The sequence below is a fragment of the Cetorhinus maximus genome, chromosome 30 (genome assembly GCF_964194155.1).
Source record: "Cetorhinus maximus chromosome 30, sCetMax3.hap1.1, whole genome shotgun sequence".
Classification (NCBI taxonomy): Eukaryota; Metazoa; Chordata; class Chondrichthyes; order Lamniformes; family Cetorhinidae; genus Cetorhinus; species Cetorhinus maximus.
This window is the reverse complement of record NC_135908.1, coordinates 20,707,334-20,721,619: the sequence shown is the minus strand read 5'-3', so window position 1 is coordinate 20,721,619 and position 14,286 is coordinate 20,707,334. Positions and strand designations below refer to the sequence as shown.

Below are 14,286 nucleotides of genomic sequence, written 5' to 3'. Positions count from 1 at the left end.
GAGCTGGACAGGGGGCCAGTGATAGGTGGAGGCAAAGAAGAGATTGCCAAAGACAAAAGGACAAAGGGGTGTTGATGGTGGTGATATTAGCTAAGAAAAATAAAATGTTTTATTGATGTTGATTGAGGGATAAATATTGGCAGGACACCAGGGAGAACTGTTCTGCGAAATGCAGCCATGGGATCTTTTGAATTCGAGAGGACAGAAAATATCTCGGCCAAAAGGTAGCATCTCTGACAGTGCAGCACTCCCTCAGTCCTGCACTGCAATATCAGCCTAGATTTGTGCTCAGGTTACTGGGACTAGAACCCACGGCCTCCTGACTCGGAGGTGAGAGAGCTACCCTGTGAGCCATGGCTGACACCTAAGTCAGTATACCTGCACCTGTAAGTGGCTTTATTGCATAAAGCTGAGTGGAACAGAGTTAGTGGATCAAGGTGAGTTGTGGATGTTAGCTATTTTCATTTAGCTGCGGGGAAGTTTTGTCCAGCCCTTCAACCTTATGGTCAAACTAACATTTATTGGATCCAGTATGCTCCCTACCAATAGCAGCGACGGGAGCAGAATCTATAATCCCTTTTAAAAAGTGAAGCAGACAAATATTGGAAAAAGAAAACTTTGAGGATTCAAGTGGACAATTCCTTCAGAGAGAGCCAGCGCAGGCAGAAAGGGCCTGGCTGCATTTTGTGAAATTCTATTATTGGATTGAATTGATTTGTTCAATAATGGGAAGCAGTAAGTCTTTCATATCTGTTGTTCTCTGACGAGTGTCTAGGCTGAATTGTAAATTGGACTATACAAAATAAAGGAACATTATTTAAATGCCCATATGCCGATGAATATTAAGTCTGTGGTAACTAGACTGTGTGGCAGTTTAAATGCTCCCTTTATCGTCCTCTAATTGTTGATTAAAGTTCAAAGACCCTGGTACTCAGGTATGACAGTTTTACCTCTTAGGTATTAATGGCATTCTGTAATACCTTAACTAGAGTACAGGCTAACTGATTGTAGTTAAGATTTCAATACTTGAATATGGTTAGAACCCTGGATTCAGCTGCATTTCAGTTCCAAAATGTAGCTTTCTCAAATCCTGATTAATGGGTTGCATGGAAAAGGGAAGATTTCTCTTGGGCACAAGTTGTCAAATGGTTGCCTCATACCAGAAGATTTCCTGTTTGAGTACGGAACAGAGGAGGAAGGGGATAACAGAAGAATTTTCCTTTTTCTAACATGTCTGATCTGTTTCTGCAGCTGAACCGAATGGAGTACGTCCACTCAAAGAGCTTAATCTACAGAGACGTCAAGCCAGAAAACTTTCTAATTGGAAGGCAAGGCAATAAAAAGGAACACACAATCCATATAATAGACTTTGGTTTAGCCAAGGAGTATGTTGATCCTGATACCAAAAAGCACATCCCGTACAGGGAACACAAGAGCTTAACGGGCACTGCAAGATACATGTCCATCAACACTCACCTGGGCAAAGGTCTGTTGCCTTAGCGGGAACATTTTTTGGGTGGGGCTTGCTGGTGTACTATGCGGGAAAGCTTGTATTCAGCTTGATCACTTGAGAGCTAAAGCACTTCGACGGTGGTGTTGTTTAAAGAAAGGTGAAGAGCACTTAATATGTAGCCTAACCTATTTAATTCAATTATGATATTTTGGTACTTTGCCATGAGAAATGCAGTTTTGTGCCTGGCTCGAGATGTTTTAGATTTTACATTCATTCAAGTTACAGAGACACAGCGATGGATTTTCAGTGCTGGGATGCTGAACATGTTTACATCAAGTCACAAAAGTGTCCCTAACAAGCCAGGAGATGAAAAGTTGGTAGTTTATGCAAGTCACCTTTGTTGCTAAGCTCTGCTTCAGAAAACAGTGTAATCACTTTTCATTATTTGTTGACTTTTTTTTTCACTTCTCCCCTTATCCACCCTTGCCCATTTAGCAAACACTCTACACCATTGACTGGCATGGATGGAAGTAGGTTTGCTGCTGCCATTCACTGCTCTGGGATGACAGTGGTGCCCTGGGTGATTCTCTCTTCATTTCTCACATTAACTTCACCCCTTCTTCCCCCCACCCCCACCACCCCTCCAAAACCACTCCCAAATACCAGAAAAAATAGAAACACCGTGTGCTGTTGCCTGGCTGAGAAGCTGCTGGATTTCCGGGCTTTCCCAGTTTAGTGCCATGGAATATTTAATGTCCACTCGAGCGTATGGAAGGGGCCTCAGTTTAATGTCTTATTGGAAAGATGGCACCTCTGACAGAGCAGCACTCTGTAAGTACAGCATTGGACTGTCAGCCTGGTTACATGTTCAAAACCCTGGCGTGGGACTTGAACTCACAACCTTCTGAATCAACCCAGCCACCTCTGACACTGACCTTTGTCGCCTCTTTCCTTTGTTCTGGTCTGGATGCTCATTTTTGGCAGACCGTATTTCGCTCAGCCCTTGTACTCGACCTGGGTTTACATTTTCTCTGTGGCGGTCCCTGGATTTTCAGGAAATATGAAAGATGGTTTTAAAAGTCGGGGTAACCTGGAGATTCAGCGAATTTTTAATGGAGGGAAAACTCCTTGGGAAAAGGTTGTTGGAAGTGCTGAAGTGATTCTAAGGGATGTCAGCTGATGCCTGATTATAAACAGGCCAGAATTTGCAGTCTTCCATGACACTGGTAAACATCCTGGAAGCCTATGTATTTAAAATAGGGTTTGCCTTGTCACCGCCCTGGTCTTGCTGATAATCTAGTATCCAGAGTGTTGGAGAATTTCTTTCAGCTAAAATTCCCCCTGTTCCTTGATAACTGAGCTTCTAAGCACTGACATCTAATTCAGTGATTTTTAAATTGTTCCGTGTGGGGGGTTCCCACTATGATTATTGATTCTTTCTAGGGTGCCCTGCATTTATTGATACTTGGGAGGTAATGGGGCAGGAATCACCTGCACTCACCGCCTGACGGTGAATGCAGATCCCTCTGGAACTATTGATCATTCTGTCATGTCATGTCATACATTCGGGGGGTGGAGGGGGAACCCCGAAAATTATTGTGCCCCCACAAACTAATGTTCTAATTAGCCAATTAACTGTAAGCTAGCCAAAGAGAAGCAATGTTGTAACTGAGTGCATTTTATTAACCTACAGTCGGATAAAACTGTTTGTAATTCATTGAATGCAGAAATCTGATGGCCTCTGCACACTATTATTTTCAGGCTGTTAGATGCTGCATGTACTCGGGATAAAAACCATCTCTGTTTCCAAGCCATGTATTAAAATTTACGAGTCTGATGTAAAGTGGCTTAAGATACCTAATAGAGTGTGTACATTTCCACAGTAATTCTCCCTTGTCAGAATGTGCCAACTCATCAGCTAAATGCATTCTTCTTTTCCCCTAGAGCAAAGCCGCAGAGATGACTTGGAGGCTTTAGGACACATGTTTATGTATTTTCTACGAGGCAGTCTCCCCTGGCAGGGATTAAAGGTGAGAGTTATGTGCACTTCCCTGATTTTGGGATTGTACTGACACTATATTTAACAGTCCACTTAATCAGCAATAACCATATGTGTAAGCAATTAATGAACTGTAGTAATTGGTAATCGAAGAGGGACTTTTTATTTTAAGGCCATTTCCGGCAAAGAAGTATCTTGCAGCCTATAATTAATATATCCTTGATGGGTAATCTCAGCAGAAGTTAGCTTTTTTTAGTGTGTGTAACAAAGTGCAGCTGGTCAAAACCACCCCCGAGGCTTCCCACAATTCTGTAGATAATGACCGTATCTGGGAATAAGCATGAGAAAGTACTTTGAGGCATTTAAACCATGTCCTGTCCAATATAATTTGCAGTACAATATGATTGGCATTTTTCTTGGGGTTTATACTCTTTGACAGTGTTTGTACGAAAACATTCATGCAGTCGGCTTAATGATGTGATGGGGTTTCTGAAGGATGTCATAAATATTCTGCTATTAATTGCTGAAATTATTGAAGATGTGTGATTCCAAAGTGCTTCCTGACTCAGCTGTTGTAAACTTCTGATAACAGGATAGCATAATTACAGTTTTGGCTCTAAGTTGGGTCCAAACTCTTTCTGACAAGCCCTGCTCACCGTCTGTGAGGAAATAGAGCCAACACAGAAAAGGGCCATTTGTCCCATTATGGCAACCCAGAAATAATCCCACTGTTCTACTCGCCCCAGAATTCTGCATTCTTTGGTGCGAATGCATATTTAATTTTCTCTTAGATGTAATGTTCTCTGCAATCATTCCCTGTGGTGAAGCATTTCACACTCAGTAACTCTGTGTTACAAAACTTATTTTGATCTCTTCTCACTCCTGGTTGATTATATTCAATTGATGACCATATTCATCACCAATTCTCCAACCAGAGAAAATAGCCTTTCTCATTTCACTCTATCGGAGCTCTTCATAAGTTTAAAAACCTCCTTTAAGTGTCCTGGCAGCCGCCTTTGCCCTGATGTAGCAGATGGATTTCAACATAGGCAAATAGAAAGTCATCCATCTTGGACCACGAGAGCACAGATTTGAGTATTACTCAATGGTGTTAAGCTAGGAGCAATGGAGATCCAAGAAATTTAGGGTCCATTTACACACAAGTAAAATGTAGTGGTCAGGTATATATAAAAAAAATCAAAGAAGCTAATGGAATGTTAGTTTTTATAATTAAAGGGTCAAGAATATGAAGGGAGGATGTTTTACTACAGCTATAAAATGCTCTGGTTTGACCACATCTGGAGTATAGTTCTCTCACTGCACCTTAGGATAATATTGACCGTGGAAGGAGTGCAACACAGATTCACCAGAATGTTGCCATAGGTAGAGATAAACCTTTTCCGCTGGTGGGAAGTGTAGGGCAATGGGATTTGACCTTAAAGTCAGAGCCAGGCCATTCAGGAGAAAAGTTAGGAAGCACCATTCCACGCAGAGGGTGGTAGAATTATGAAATACCCTGCCATAAAAACCATGGATGCTAACTCAATTAATTTTAAATCTGAGATTTTTCTAGCCAAAGGTATGAAAGGAAATGGAGCCAAGGCAGGTAGATGGAGTTAAGATACGATCAGACATGATCTCATTGAATGGCAAAACATGCTCAAGAGGCTGAATGGCTTGCTCCTGTTCCTATGTTCCGACATTCTCTTATCATGGCTGATCTGCACTTCAACTCCATTTTTTACCTGCCTTTTCACCTTCTCCCTTGATAACCTTATCAAAAATCTACTGACCTTGATCTCAAACACTTCAATTGATGTAGAATCAACAGCTATTTGGAGGAGAAACTTTCAGATTTCCATTACTCATGGTGTGGCAAAAGTAGGTTCTAATTTCATTTATATCTTGCACCCTTATTCTAAATTCTCTCACCAACAGAAATAGTTTTGCCCCGTCAATGCTATCGCATCCCTGCATTGTTTTAAACACCTTAAGATTGTCTCAACCTTCTAAACTCAAAGGAACGTAAACCAAGTTCAACAACCTGTCTCCATAATTTAACCTTTTAAGCCCCGTGTCATTATCTGCATTGTACCCGCTCTGAGACCATTATATCCTTCCTGAGGTACATGCCCAAAACTGAATGCAATACTCCAGATTAGATCTGATCAAGGCTCAGTACACCCAAAGTATCTCTTCCTCGCTTTTGTATTCCAATTCTTTTGGGGTAAAGTGCTTTTTGTATCTATGCATTAGGTTTTAGTGATTTGTGTACCAAAATTGCTTTATTCCAGCACGGCTTTTTGACCATTAATGTTTTCTGATATTTTCTCTGATTGAAATGAGCTGGCCTTGCACTTCCACATATTGAACTCCATCTGGCATATTTTAACCCATTCGCTTAATGCTTTTATGTCTCTTTGTAATTTCCTATTCTCATATACACAACTTATTGTGCTTCCTAACTTAGCCTCATCTGCAAACTAGGATATATAGCTCTATCCACCTTCATGGAAGCATTATGATAAAAAGTTGAGGCCCCAGTACAGATCGCCAGGATGCCACTTGTGATCTCTGCCAATCAGAGAACATTATTTTTATCCATGCCCTGTCTCCTCATTACCAACCGCTGTCATAAGGTTGCCCCCAATCCTGTGTACTTTCCTTTTAACTAATATCTTGTGCAGAATCTTATTAAATGTCTATGGGAGTCCATATCGATAACATCCATTCACACTCCCTACGCTGGCAACTCCTCAAAATTCAACTAAATTCATCCAACATGATCTAGCCATCACAATTCCAGGCTGACTCTTGCCCAAGTTGCTCAGTCACCTGGTCCCTGATGAAAGTTTCCAGTAACCTCCGTTCAAGTTACTGACAGGTCTGTAATAATGGAGTGACATTTCCAATTTTTCAATCCATTGACACAATTCCTGAATGCAGAGAGCTTTGAAGAATCATAACTTTAATGTGGCTGCTCTCATCACATTTCTTTTCACAGGGCGTACATCAGGTCCTGGAGATTTTTCTAAATCTTATTATTTTTCCCAATGTTGATTAGAGTGAGAATGGACAATGTTACAAGTTGCTAAATGCATTGACAATAGGAAACGTAATCAGTCCACCTGGATTCCATTGTACTGCCTCCATTATTACTGCTGATAGAGCACACAAATGAACTGTCTGGATACCAATGCAACAAAACACCTAACCATGTTGGTAATAATAGAACCTACTAGGGTGTCTGACCATATGCTATTGCACCTGTGTCCAGCCTTACTGGCATTGGTCCTGCTTACTAACACGCCTTGGTTGTATAATATGGCACCTGTGTCCAGCCTCACTGGCATTTCTAAAACTTGATTTCCATTTGCTCGTGTGTTTTATCTTAAACCTAGCATCCTCGCTTTACAATTCCAGTGAAGTATGTAAGCCAAGTTTGTTCATTACAGAAAAATATCTGCCCAGAAAAGTAGATATTGCAACTTGCTATTTTGTACAAAGCCTGAATTATTTTGCTTGGGGTTGTCCTCAGTAGCTGTAAGTGGTTTGAATAGTGTAAATGAGATAATGAGGATGTGTCTGTATTAGCTCTTCACAGGGTCTCAGTGAGATGAGAAAAAGCATGTGATGTTTCTGGAGACAAAGATGCTGAGGTTTGCATCCAGTTTGAGCCTTAAGTTCTGTCAAGAAATTAGTGTTAATAGATGCTGGCAGCTGATCCAGACCACCATTGATAACATGTTCATAGCGTCAAAAGAAGTTTTACATGTTTGGAGTTGTATCTGTCTGATGGTAGAGCTGTCCTTTTTGTAGGCTGAAGTGTTAATATCAAAGGGAGGAAGGAAGTTGTGAGCAAATAACACAGCTGCTTCCAACTTTTCTGTAACTTCCCAGAATATATAATAAATCTCTTGCATCTCAATAAGCTTCTTGTGTACAAAACTTTAACATTGTCACATTTTAACCTCATATTTGTCAGCTTTTTCTAAGTTTCTGAGTTCACATTTATAATGTGAATGACCGACATAAACTTATCACATTGGTGTCCCATTGGAGGTGACATTGCCATGCCTTAGTTTTGCCTGGTCCAGCTTCTCAGCCTGTGGTAGGGAGAAATGCCTTGGTGTAAATGAACAACACTGAATCCCAGATAGCCATAATGTTTTGCTACTTAACTCACATTATAATGTATTCTAAAGAAATAAGGGCTGATTGTACAACAGGGGCTGAACTACATCCCTGCATCTGGCCCAATTATCCCCAGCCCTTTAACTCTGCTTCATCTGAAGACTCACCGACTACTTGACTCCCCATGTACAACTCTGTGGGAGATCAATTAGTACAGTCGATCTCACTTCAGGAGCAGTGCTTGCACTTGGCCTTCTGTTTTATAACTAGGACAAGAAAACAGCATTGAAAGTTGTGTGAGCAGTGCCAGCATTTGTGCAGAATGTACTTGCTTTTTAAAGAGATTTCTACCAGTTTCAGAATCACAGAATTGTTACATTGCAGAAAGAGGGCATGTGGGCCATAATTTTAAATTCTTTGCAAGGGCACAGTGATCATAAGTGTTCTTGGAAGCATTTAAGTTATTTTGTTCTCAGCAGCAGGTTATATGAACACAGGGATTCCATCAGTATACTGTACCTGGGAAGTTAGCTACTGAGAAGTTCACAGAGGTAGAATTTCTCTTGGCCAGATGTGGAGTACATGTTCTGTACCTCACAGGGCCACGTCTCACTCAACTGAAGCCCAAAGAGATGCAGGTTGGCAAAATACTTGGGGACTGCAAGGACATAGCACCAGCTGGCTTCCTGTTGCACTTACAGTCAGTACCACCAGTTATTAGAGCAATAACTTTTATTTCCTGTTATTTGGTGCAAAGTATGAAGAGCCCTAGCCTCTGGTAATAGTTGTATCTCTTCAGGTCCCGTTGATGAGTTGGGTTGGTCAATTATCAGCACAGCGCTAGCGCACCGTGGAACTGTGTGTGACTGACTAATTGGATTACTGAGCACTGATGCAGAGGCTTGACTCAGTACCAAATTTCCATCGTCTGATGTTTTAGCATGGAGCCATCCCAACCTCGGATGCTGCTTATTTTCTCAACCCCTTCCCTCTTTCCTCAAGATGATGATGACTGGTTGATCATTAGGCATGATGGCAATTGTGCTGTGAGAAGCAGCAGAAGGACTTCTGAGCAGGAGGCAGACACGGAGTGTGGAGCTAATGGGTTGAATCATCCCTGGGTTTATGTACCTGCACTAGCACTAACCCAGCTCCCTAAACCACCCTCACTAACTTGTTACTGCTCACAGTTTATCACAAGTACCATGAAGAATTGGATGGAATAAGTCAAAGGGATGTTAATAATTTGGTCTCGGTTAATTTTTGAAGGAGAGGGGTGTGACTATTTAAGATAACGCCTGATGCTTCAGTTCCAAAAATACTTTCATTTTTTATTAAGAAAGGATTTGTTCAGAGTCAGCTGGTCAGATCTGGATGTTAGGAGAGCTCTTCTCACTTGAACTTTGTCTTAATCTTTGCCATTACACTGTCGGTCTTCATTCCTGCTGGTTTCTAACCTAAAGCTTAAATATCCAAAACAAAATTTCAAAACTCTTTCAACACTTGGACATTGAGCCACCTTTCTCAGTTTCGATGTTAGTTTACCAAAGCTATCTGAAGGTAAAATAAATAGACATTGTTCCTTATGGTAGTCTCTGTTTATCAAAGGTGAATTTTATAGACGAACACATGCACAGAAGCTTGCTCACCGACCTGTTGTGAGGGTTATATATGACTGATAAACACCAGCTGCTGAGAGTTTGAGCGTGGGCATGTAACACTTTGTTTTATTATTTAAAATGGTTGCCTGATTTACAATGCTAATTTTGCATCCATGTTTCACCTGCCATAAGCTGGGACATAGTACCATGCAGGCGTTTTCTATGCTTGGTTGCAACGTGAAGATCTGCTGAAACAAATGAACATTTTATTTAAGAATGAACATTCAAATGTATGATGCATGTGCCCGCATGATCATTTTCTTACATTTTATGCAAGATTTCTTTAGCTGTACTCCACATGACAGGGTAAGTAGGAGAGGCACACCACAAAGGAGTGCAAGCCAGACATAGGAGAATACAAGAGGTTGAAGGCAGTAGAGATAATTTGGTCTGTATCTGCTGACCCATGAAGTATAAATCATAGGATATTGTGTCGTGGAAGCAGACCATCTGGCCCATCATATCTGTACCGGATAGTTTCACACGCTGCAGGAATTATGGCAAATCCAATGCTGAGTGATTCATTCCTGAACCAGCACACATGTAGTGAATTGAGCCCAGATGTTGGTATGAAGGAAATGAACGTGAGATAACCAATTTAGCTTTAACATAGCTGTTATACAGTCATGGTAGGGTGATAGTGGGAGGCGATGAGGAATGTATGTGTGTGCCTGAAGCAAAGTAAAACTTGGTCAACTGAACTACAGCCTCTCATATATTTGATGTTTTGTGTAAAAAGAAATTTTTTTAATCACTCATTAGTTTGTGGGCAAAGACATTTCTTGGAATTGGGTGTTGGAAGAAGTTTTGTGTTTGTTTGAAATATGTATGCATTTGGGTTCCTTCTGGATTGAGCTTTGTTCCTGTGGCTAGAAGCAGTTTAATTCCTGAATTCTGTTGCTGTAGAAACCCCAATTTGTGATCCCTGAGTGGTTTAAGACTAGTCGTGCCAGACTGCTGTGTCTTACCCAAGTATGACGGTAGAAAATGGGATTTGCTTGAGCTGATGACCCATTTGAACAAGGTTCAAATCAGAAAGGCTGGTCGGAAATCTGAGGGCTGAACTCATCCACTGGCGTGTGTATTCCTTCTGTTTGTCCCTCCACTGGCTTCAGGAAATGGGAAATCCCACTGGGAAGCATGAAGATTGAGGCTGGGTGGGGAGCGGGAGGTGGTGTCGGGGTGAGAAGATCCTTTAGATATTAAATGAGATTGTTGAGATTGCTCATATAGGCTTCAGTCCCAGGATCACCTTTGTATTGCTGTGTAGCTGTTGGGCAGGGTTCCCTGGCTAATGTAATAGAGCATTGGAGAAAGTTCTAGTGTTGAAGTTTGGCCTGAAAGTTAATACAGTCACAAGATAGGGATTGTAATAATTATTTTTAATCATAGTCAGCTGCCCCTTGATTCGAGGGTGGCATAACTCAGGGTCGCGAGTTTCTGCCATGGGTCTTCATGTGACAAAACCAGCTGATTCTCGGCCCACATTATTTTTAATAGTTCATAACAAAATGGTCTAGATTTCACCTTGCCTTGTCCCTGTGTTGGAGGCACTTGGAAGATTTGTCAAACCTTCCAAGTCAAAATTGTTGAATTCAATGGATTGATAGATTCTACGCATGATTTCACCTTGCCATTTTCAGACCTTAAGTTGAGTCAGATGTTTTACTGGCTGCCAGGGTTGTTGCAGCTTGGGTATGTGAAGGTTGTAAGCTTTGCTTGCCAAAACACAATTTATTCCAACGTACCTTCACTATTAAGAGGGATATGAGCACAGCACTGTGTCTCTCATGTCCCATAGCTTTCAAAAGCAATGCATTTCTGTTCAGTTTTGCTGCAGAACTGCATCTACCAGAATGTAGCTGTGAGCTGAAGAGTGTATGTGCACGTCGTTGTATGTCTGCCTGCACACCACCACTCCTTTTCCCTGCCCCCGCCCACCACCACACCCATCCCTCAAATCCAACATGTGCAATATGTACGCTCGCATTACTGATGGTTTACCGCACGGTAATTGCCCTGATGAGTACTTACCTACGTGTGGAATCTTTGGTCTGATGGATTTTCCCTAAAATCTGCTAAAATTACAGGATTGATTTATTCTCCGATGTTGACTAACGCGGTTTTCCAGCCTTGCTGTCAGCCAGTTATATGCGTGTTACTCCTGGTTAAATTGACTATTTTTGCTTGCAGGCAGAAACGTTAAAAGAACGCTACCAGAAAATTGGGGATACGAAACGAAACACTCCGATTGAAGTTCTCTGTGAGAGCTTTCCAGGTATGTTTTGCAAGAGTCGCATCGTAGATGGATACCGGCGAGCTTTGTTTGCTGTTTGCCAAGAATTGGTGTGTTTCCTGGGATTCTTGATATGAAAGGACTTCAGAGACAAACTGCAAGGTATTATAGTGAAGAAAGCATGTCTGCAGAGTGGTTACATCCCTTCAGTTAACCACCCCTCAACCTCCTCAAAAACTTTTTGTGTTCTGTCCTTGATATTAAACTCTGCTGACAGGTGTTGCTGCTGTTACTCAGTTAATCGAATTCAGTTTTCCTCTGCAAGGCATCCCACTGTGTAATTATGGAGCTCTTCACACATGAAGCTATGTTTATTGCTGAGGAGCGAACAACACTTTACTAGGCTGCTGACGATCATTGCACCAGTTTCAAACCAGCGCCTTTTGTGCCAGAATGTTATATCAATCTTGATCTGGATCGGGATCAACCAAACAATGAATTTGCAGAATGTACAAGTACAGGATCATAGATTATTTTTGCCTCAGGATAGAGCATAGGAAAATTGATTTGCGAGATTTCGGAAGTAATTCCGCCGTTAAGACCCACTGCCGATGGGTTTTTACAAATTAACTGTCCTAAATTACAATAATTGTTCTGGATTGATGCGCATTTTGCTAATAGTAATCCAGTGGAATAGTTGAAATCTTGATCAGGGCATAACTTGGGCCTTCAGGAATCTGTTCCTTCGATGCAATGTGAAAACTGTTTAAATCTTGCTATTCTTTGTATGACTAGATCTCCACTTCCCCTACCTAGAGTTCTTTTTTTGTCAGTTTAGCCTGTGCTCTGTTTTAGATGTTTCTTTAGCATTACTTCTCTCTGGAGAAGTTTGTGTCATTTGTACAGCTAACCACAGTGAGACCTTTCTCGTGTGGACTTAGGTTGCAGATTAGCCATGGTCTCATTGAATGGCGAAACTGGCTCGAGGGGCTAATTGGCCTACTCCTGAAAGTTCTTGAACCTGTTCTGTTATATGAAAACAATGGCCTACACTTAGATTTTGCAAGTGGCCTTCAATTTTCTTTGTTTGCTCATTTTTCATTAATGAGGTGATTACGTACTGTAACTACCTCAGTGAATTCATGATATGAAGCAGAGGATTTTGGGTGATAGTCTTTTCAGTCTTGGGAACTCTTTGCTGTTGAGACGACTTAGACCCGGTCAGGTGTTGACTGGTCCGGTATTCAGCTGAACGATGTGAGCGTGGTGTACAGGGGATGTTATGTTGTCTACAATAGTAGTGTCAAGTGCTTTGAGTGAGGGTGTCTGTAGGAGATTTTGTTTGTATCTACTTGGTGGGGATAGCCAGCTTGTTGCTTTTGGATAACAGGAGCATGCCATTGCCATTACATCATTCCACTGAGAATCAGCGTAGGAGTCTTCCAAAGGGGATAAGTCTGTTCATTTGTTTGGACCATTGGAAAAATTGTTCCATCATAAAAATGTGAAAGCATATTTTGTACATATTTGCACAGGCTGTACTATTAAGCACAGCTGCTGAAGGTGCCACTACCTTTGCAGCATCACCTCTGTTTATACCTCCTCTGGACACACCTTTTGTTACATTAGAGTCACGTTGCCACTGCCTTTGATCTTGTACCATTATCACTTGTACCATAATCTCCACCCCATCACAGACCTTCTCACATGTTCTTTGCATACCTGCCCCCTGCCAATTTGCCTTGGCTCCATACTTATAAGCTGTTAAATGTTTGTGCAGTTTTATACCGCACTGCGCCATTGGGCTGGTGCCTAAGAGAACTGTGAAACCATAATACAAAGGAGAATGGCATTCTTCCCCAAAGAATTTGAAGAAAACTATTGCTCAGCAGCTGTTCGGAAAATGTCAGCCCAGAAAGATTTCTCTGTGAGCTGAGTAAAACAGACAGATCCTCATTCTGTGCAGTGGATCCATTCAAAGAGAACTGTAATCCCCTTCTTCCGTGACCCCTTCATCACTTCAGTGTGTCCTTTCCAAAGTGGCTAATTTTGTGCCTCCATGGGCAAGCCAATTTAAGAGATAACTGTAAAACTGAAACTTAAAGTAATAAAGGCCAGAATGAGAGAAGTACTTAGTGCTGTTAGATTTGCTATTCATTATCATTGATTGGTTTGAAATAATTAGATTGTGTAGAATATATTAGGGAACAATATTCACTGCAGAAGTTGAAAATTCAATTTTCCTCCTCAAATTCATTAGTCCCTTTTGCACTACTTGTAACATCCCTGTGATTTGCAGCTCGGAGAGCTATTAGGATAGTTGTTGAGTTGTCTTGCAGGAATTACTATGTAATTTGTGACCCAACTTTTAATCAACTCAGTATCTGTAGGCAGGACTGTGCCCTCAGTCTTTGTACCATGTGTGTATTCATCTTTCTGGACTGAATTCTCAGAAGCGAAAAGATGCCATAATTGCCATCCAATCCTTTAGGTCATTGCCCCCTTTGTAATCTATGTTGGCTGCCTGCTTCTTTTGTGTAAAGATCGATTTGTTTGGCTGACCAGATAGCGTGGTCTTGAGAGAGCCTCCATTGAATATAGTACATTCTGTTCATGATAAAAGTATTTGAGCATTTCTGTTCAAATAAGCCAATAACTAACCTCATTTCTCCCTTTTCTTCACCATCTCCTGCCCCTCCCCGCTCGAGCAAACTGGAGCAACAGCAGCTCACCTTGCGAATAGGCACTTTATAACCTTCTGGCTTCTTTTGAGTTCAATTTCCGATCATAACCAGTGCTCCCC

The 14,286-nt window shown here is 41.4% G+C and overlaps 1 protein-coding gene across 4 annotated transcripts in view; it reads left to right on the top strand.

Annotated features, from left to right (window-relative positions):
• Nucleotides 1–14,286, top strand: part of LOC144670130 (casein kinase I-like) — a 192,347-nt gene that overhangs the window by 115,004 nt on the left and 63,057 nt on the right. For all 4 annotated transcript variants that reach the window (XM_078532585.1, XM_078532587.1, XM_078532584.1 and 1 more), the window contains exons 6-8: nucleotides 1,252–1,486; nucleotides 3,398–3,483; nucleotides 11,441–11,525. In XM_078532585.1, coding sequence (XP_078388711.1) covers nucleotides 1,252–1,486; nucleotides 3,398–3,483; nucleotides 11,441–11,525 — 406 coding nt within the window. The remainder of the gene's footprint in view (nucleotides 1–1,251; nucleotides 1,487–3,397; nucleotides 3,484–11,440; nucleotides 11,526–14,286) is intronic.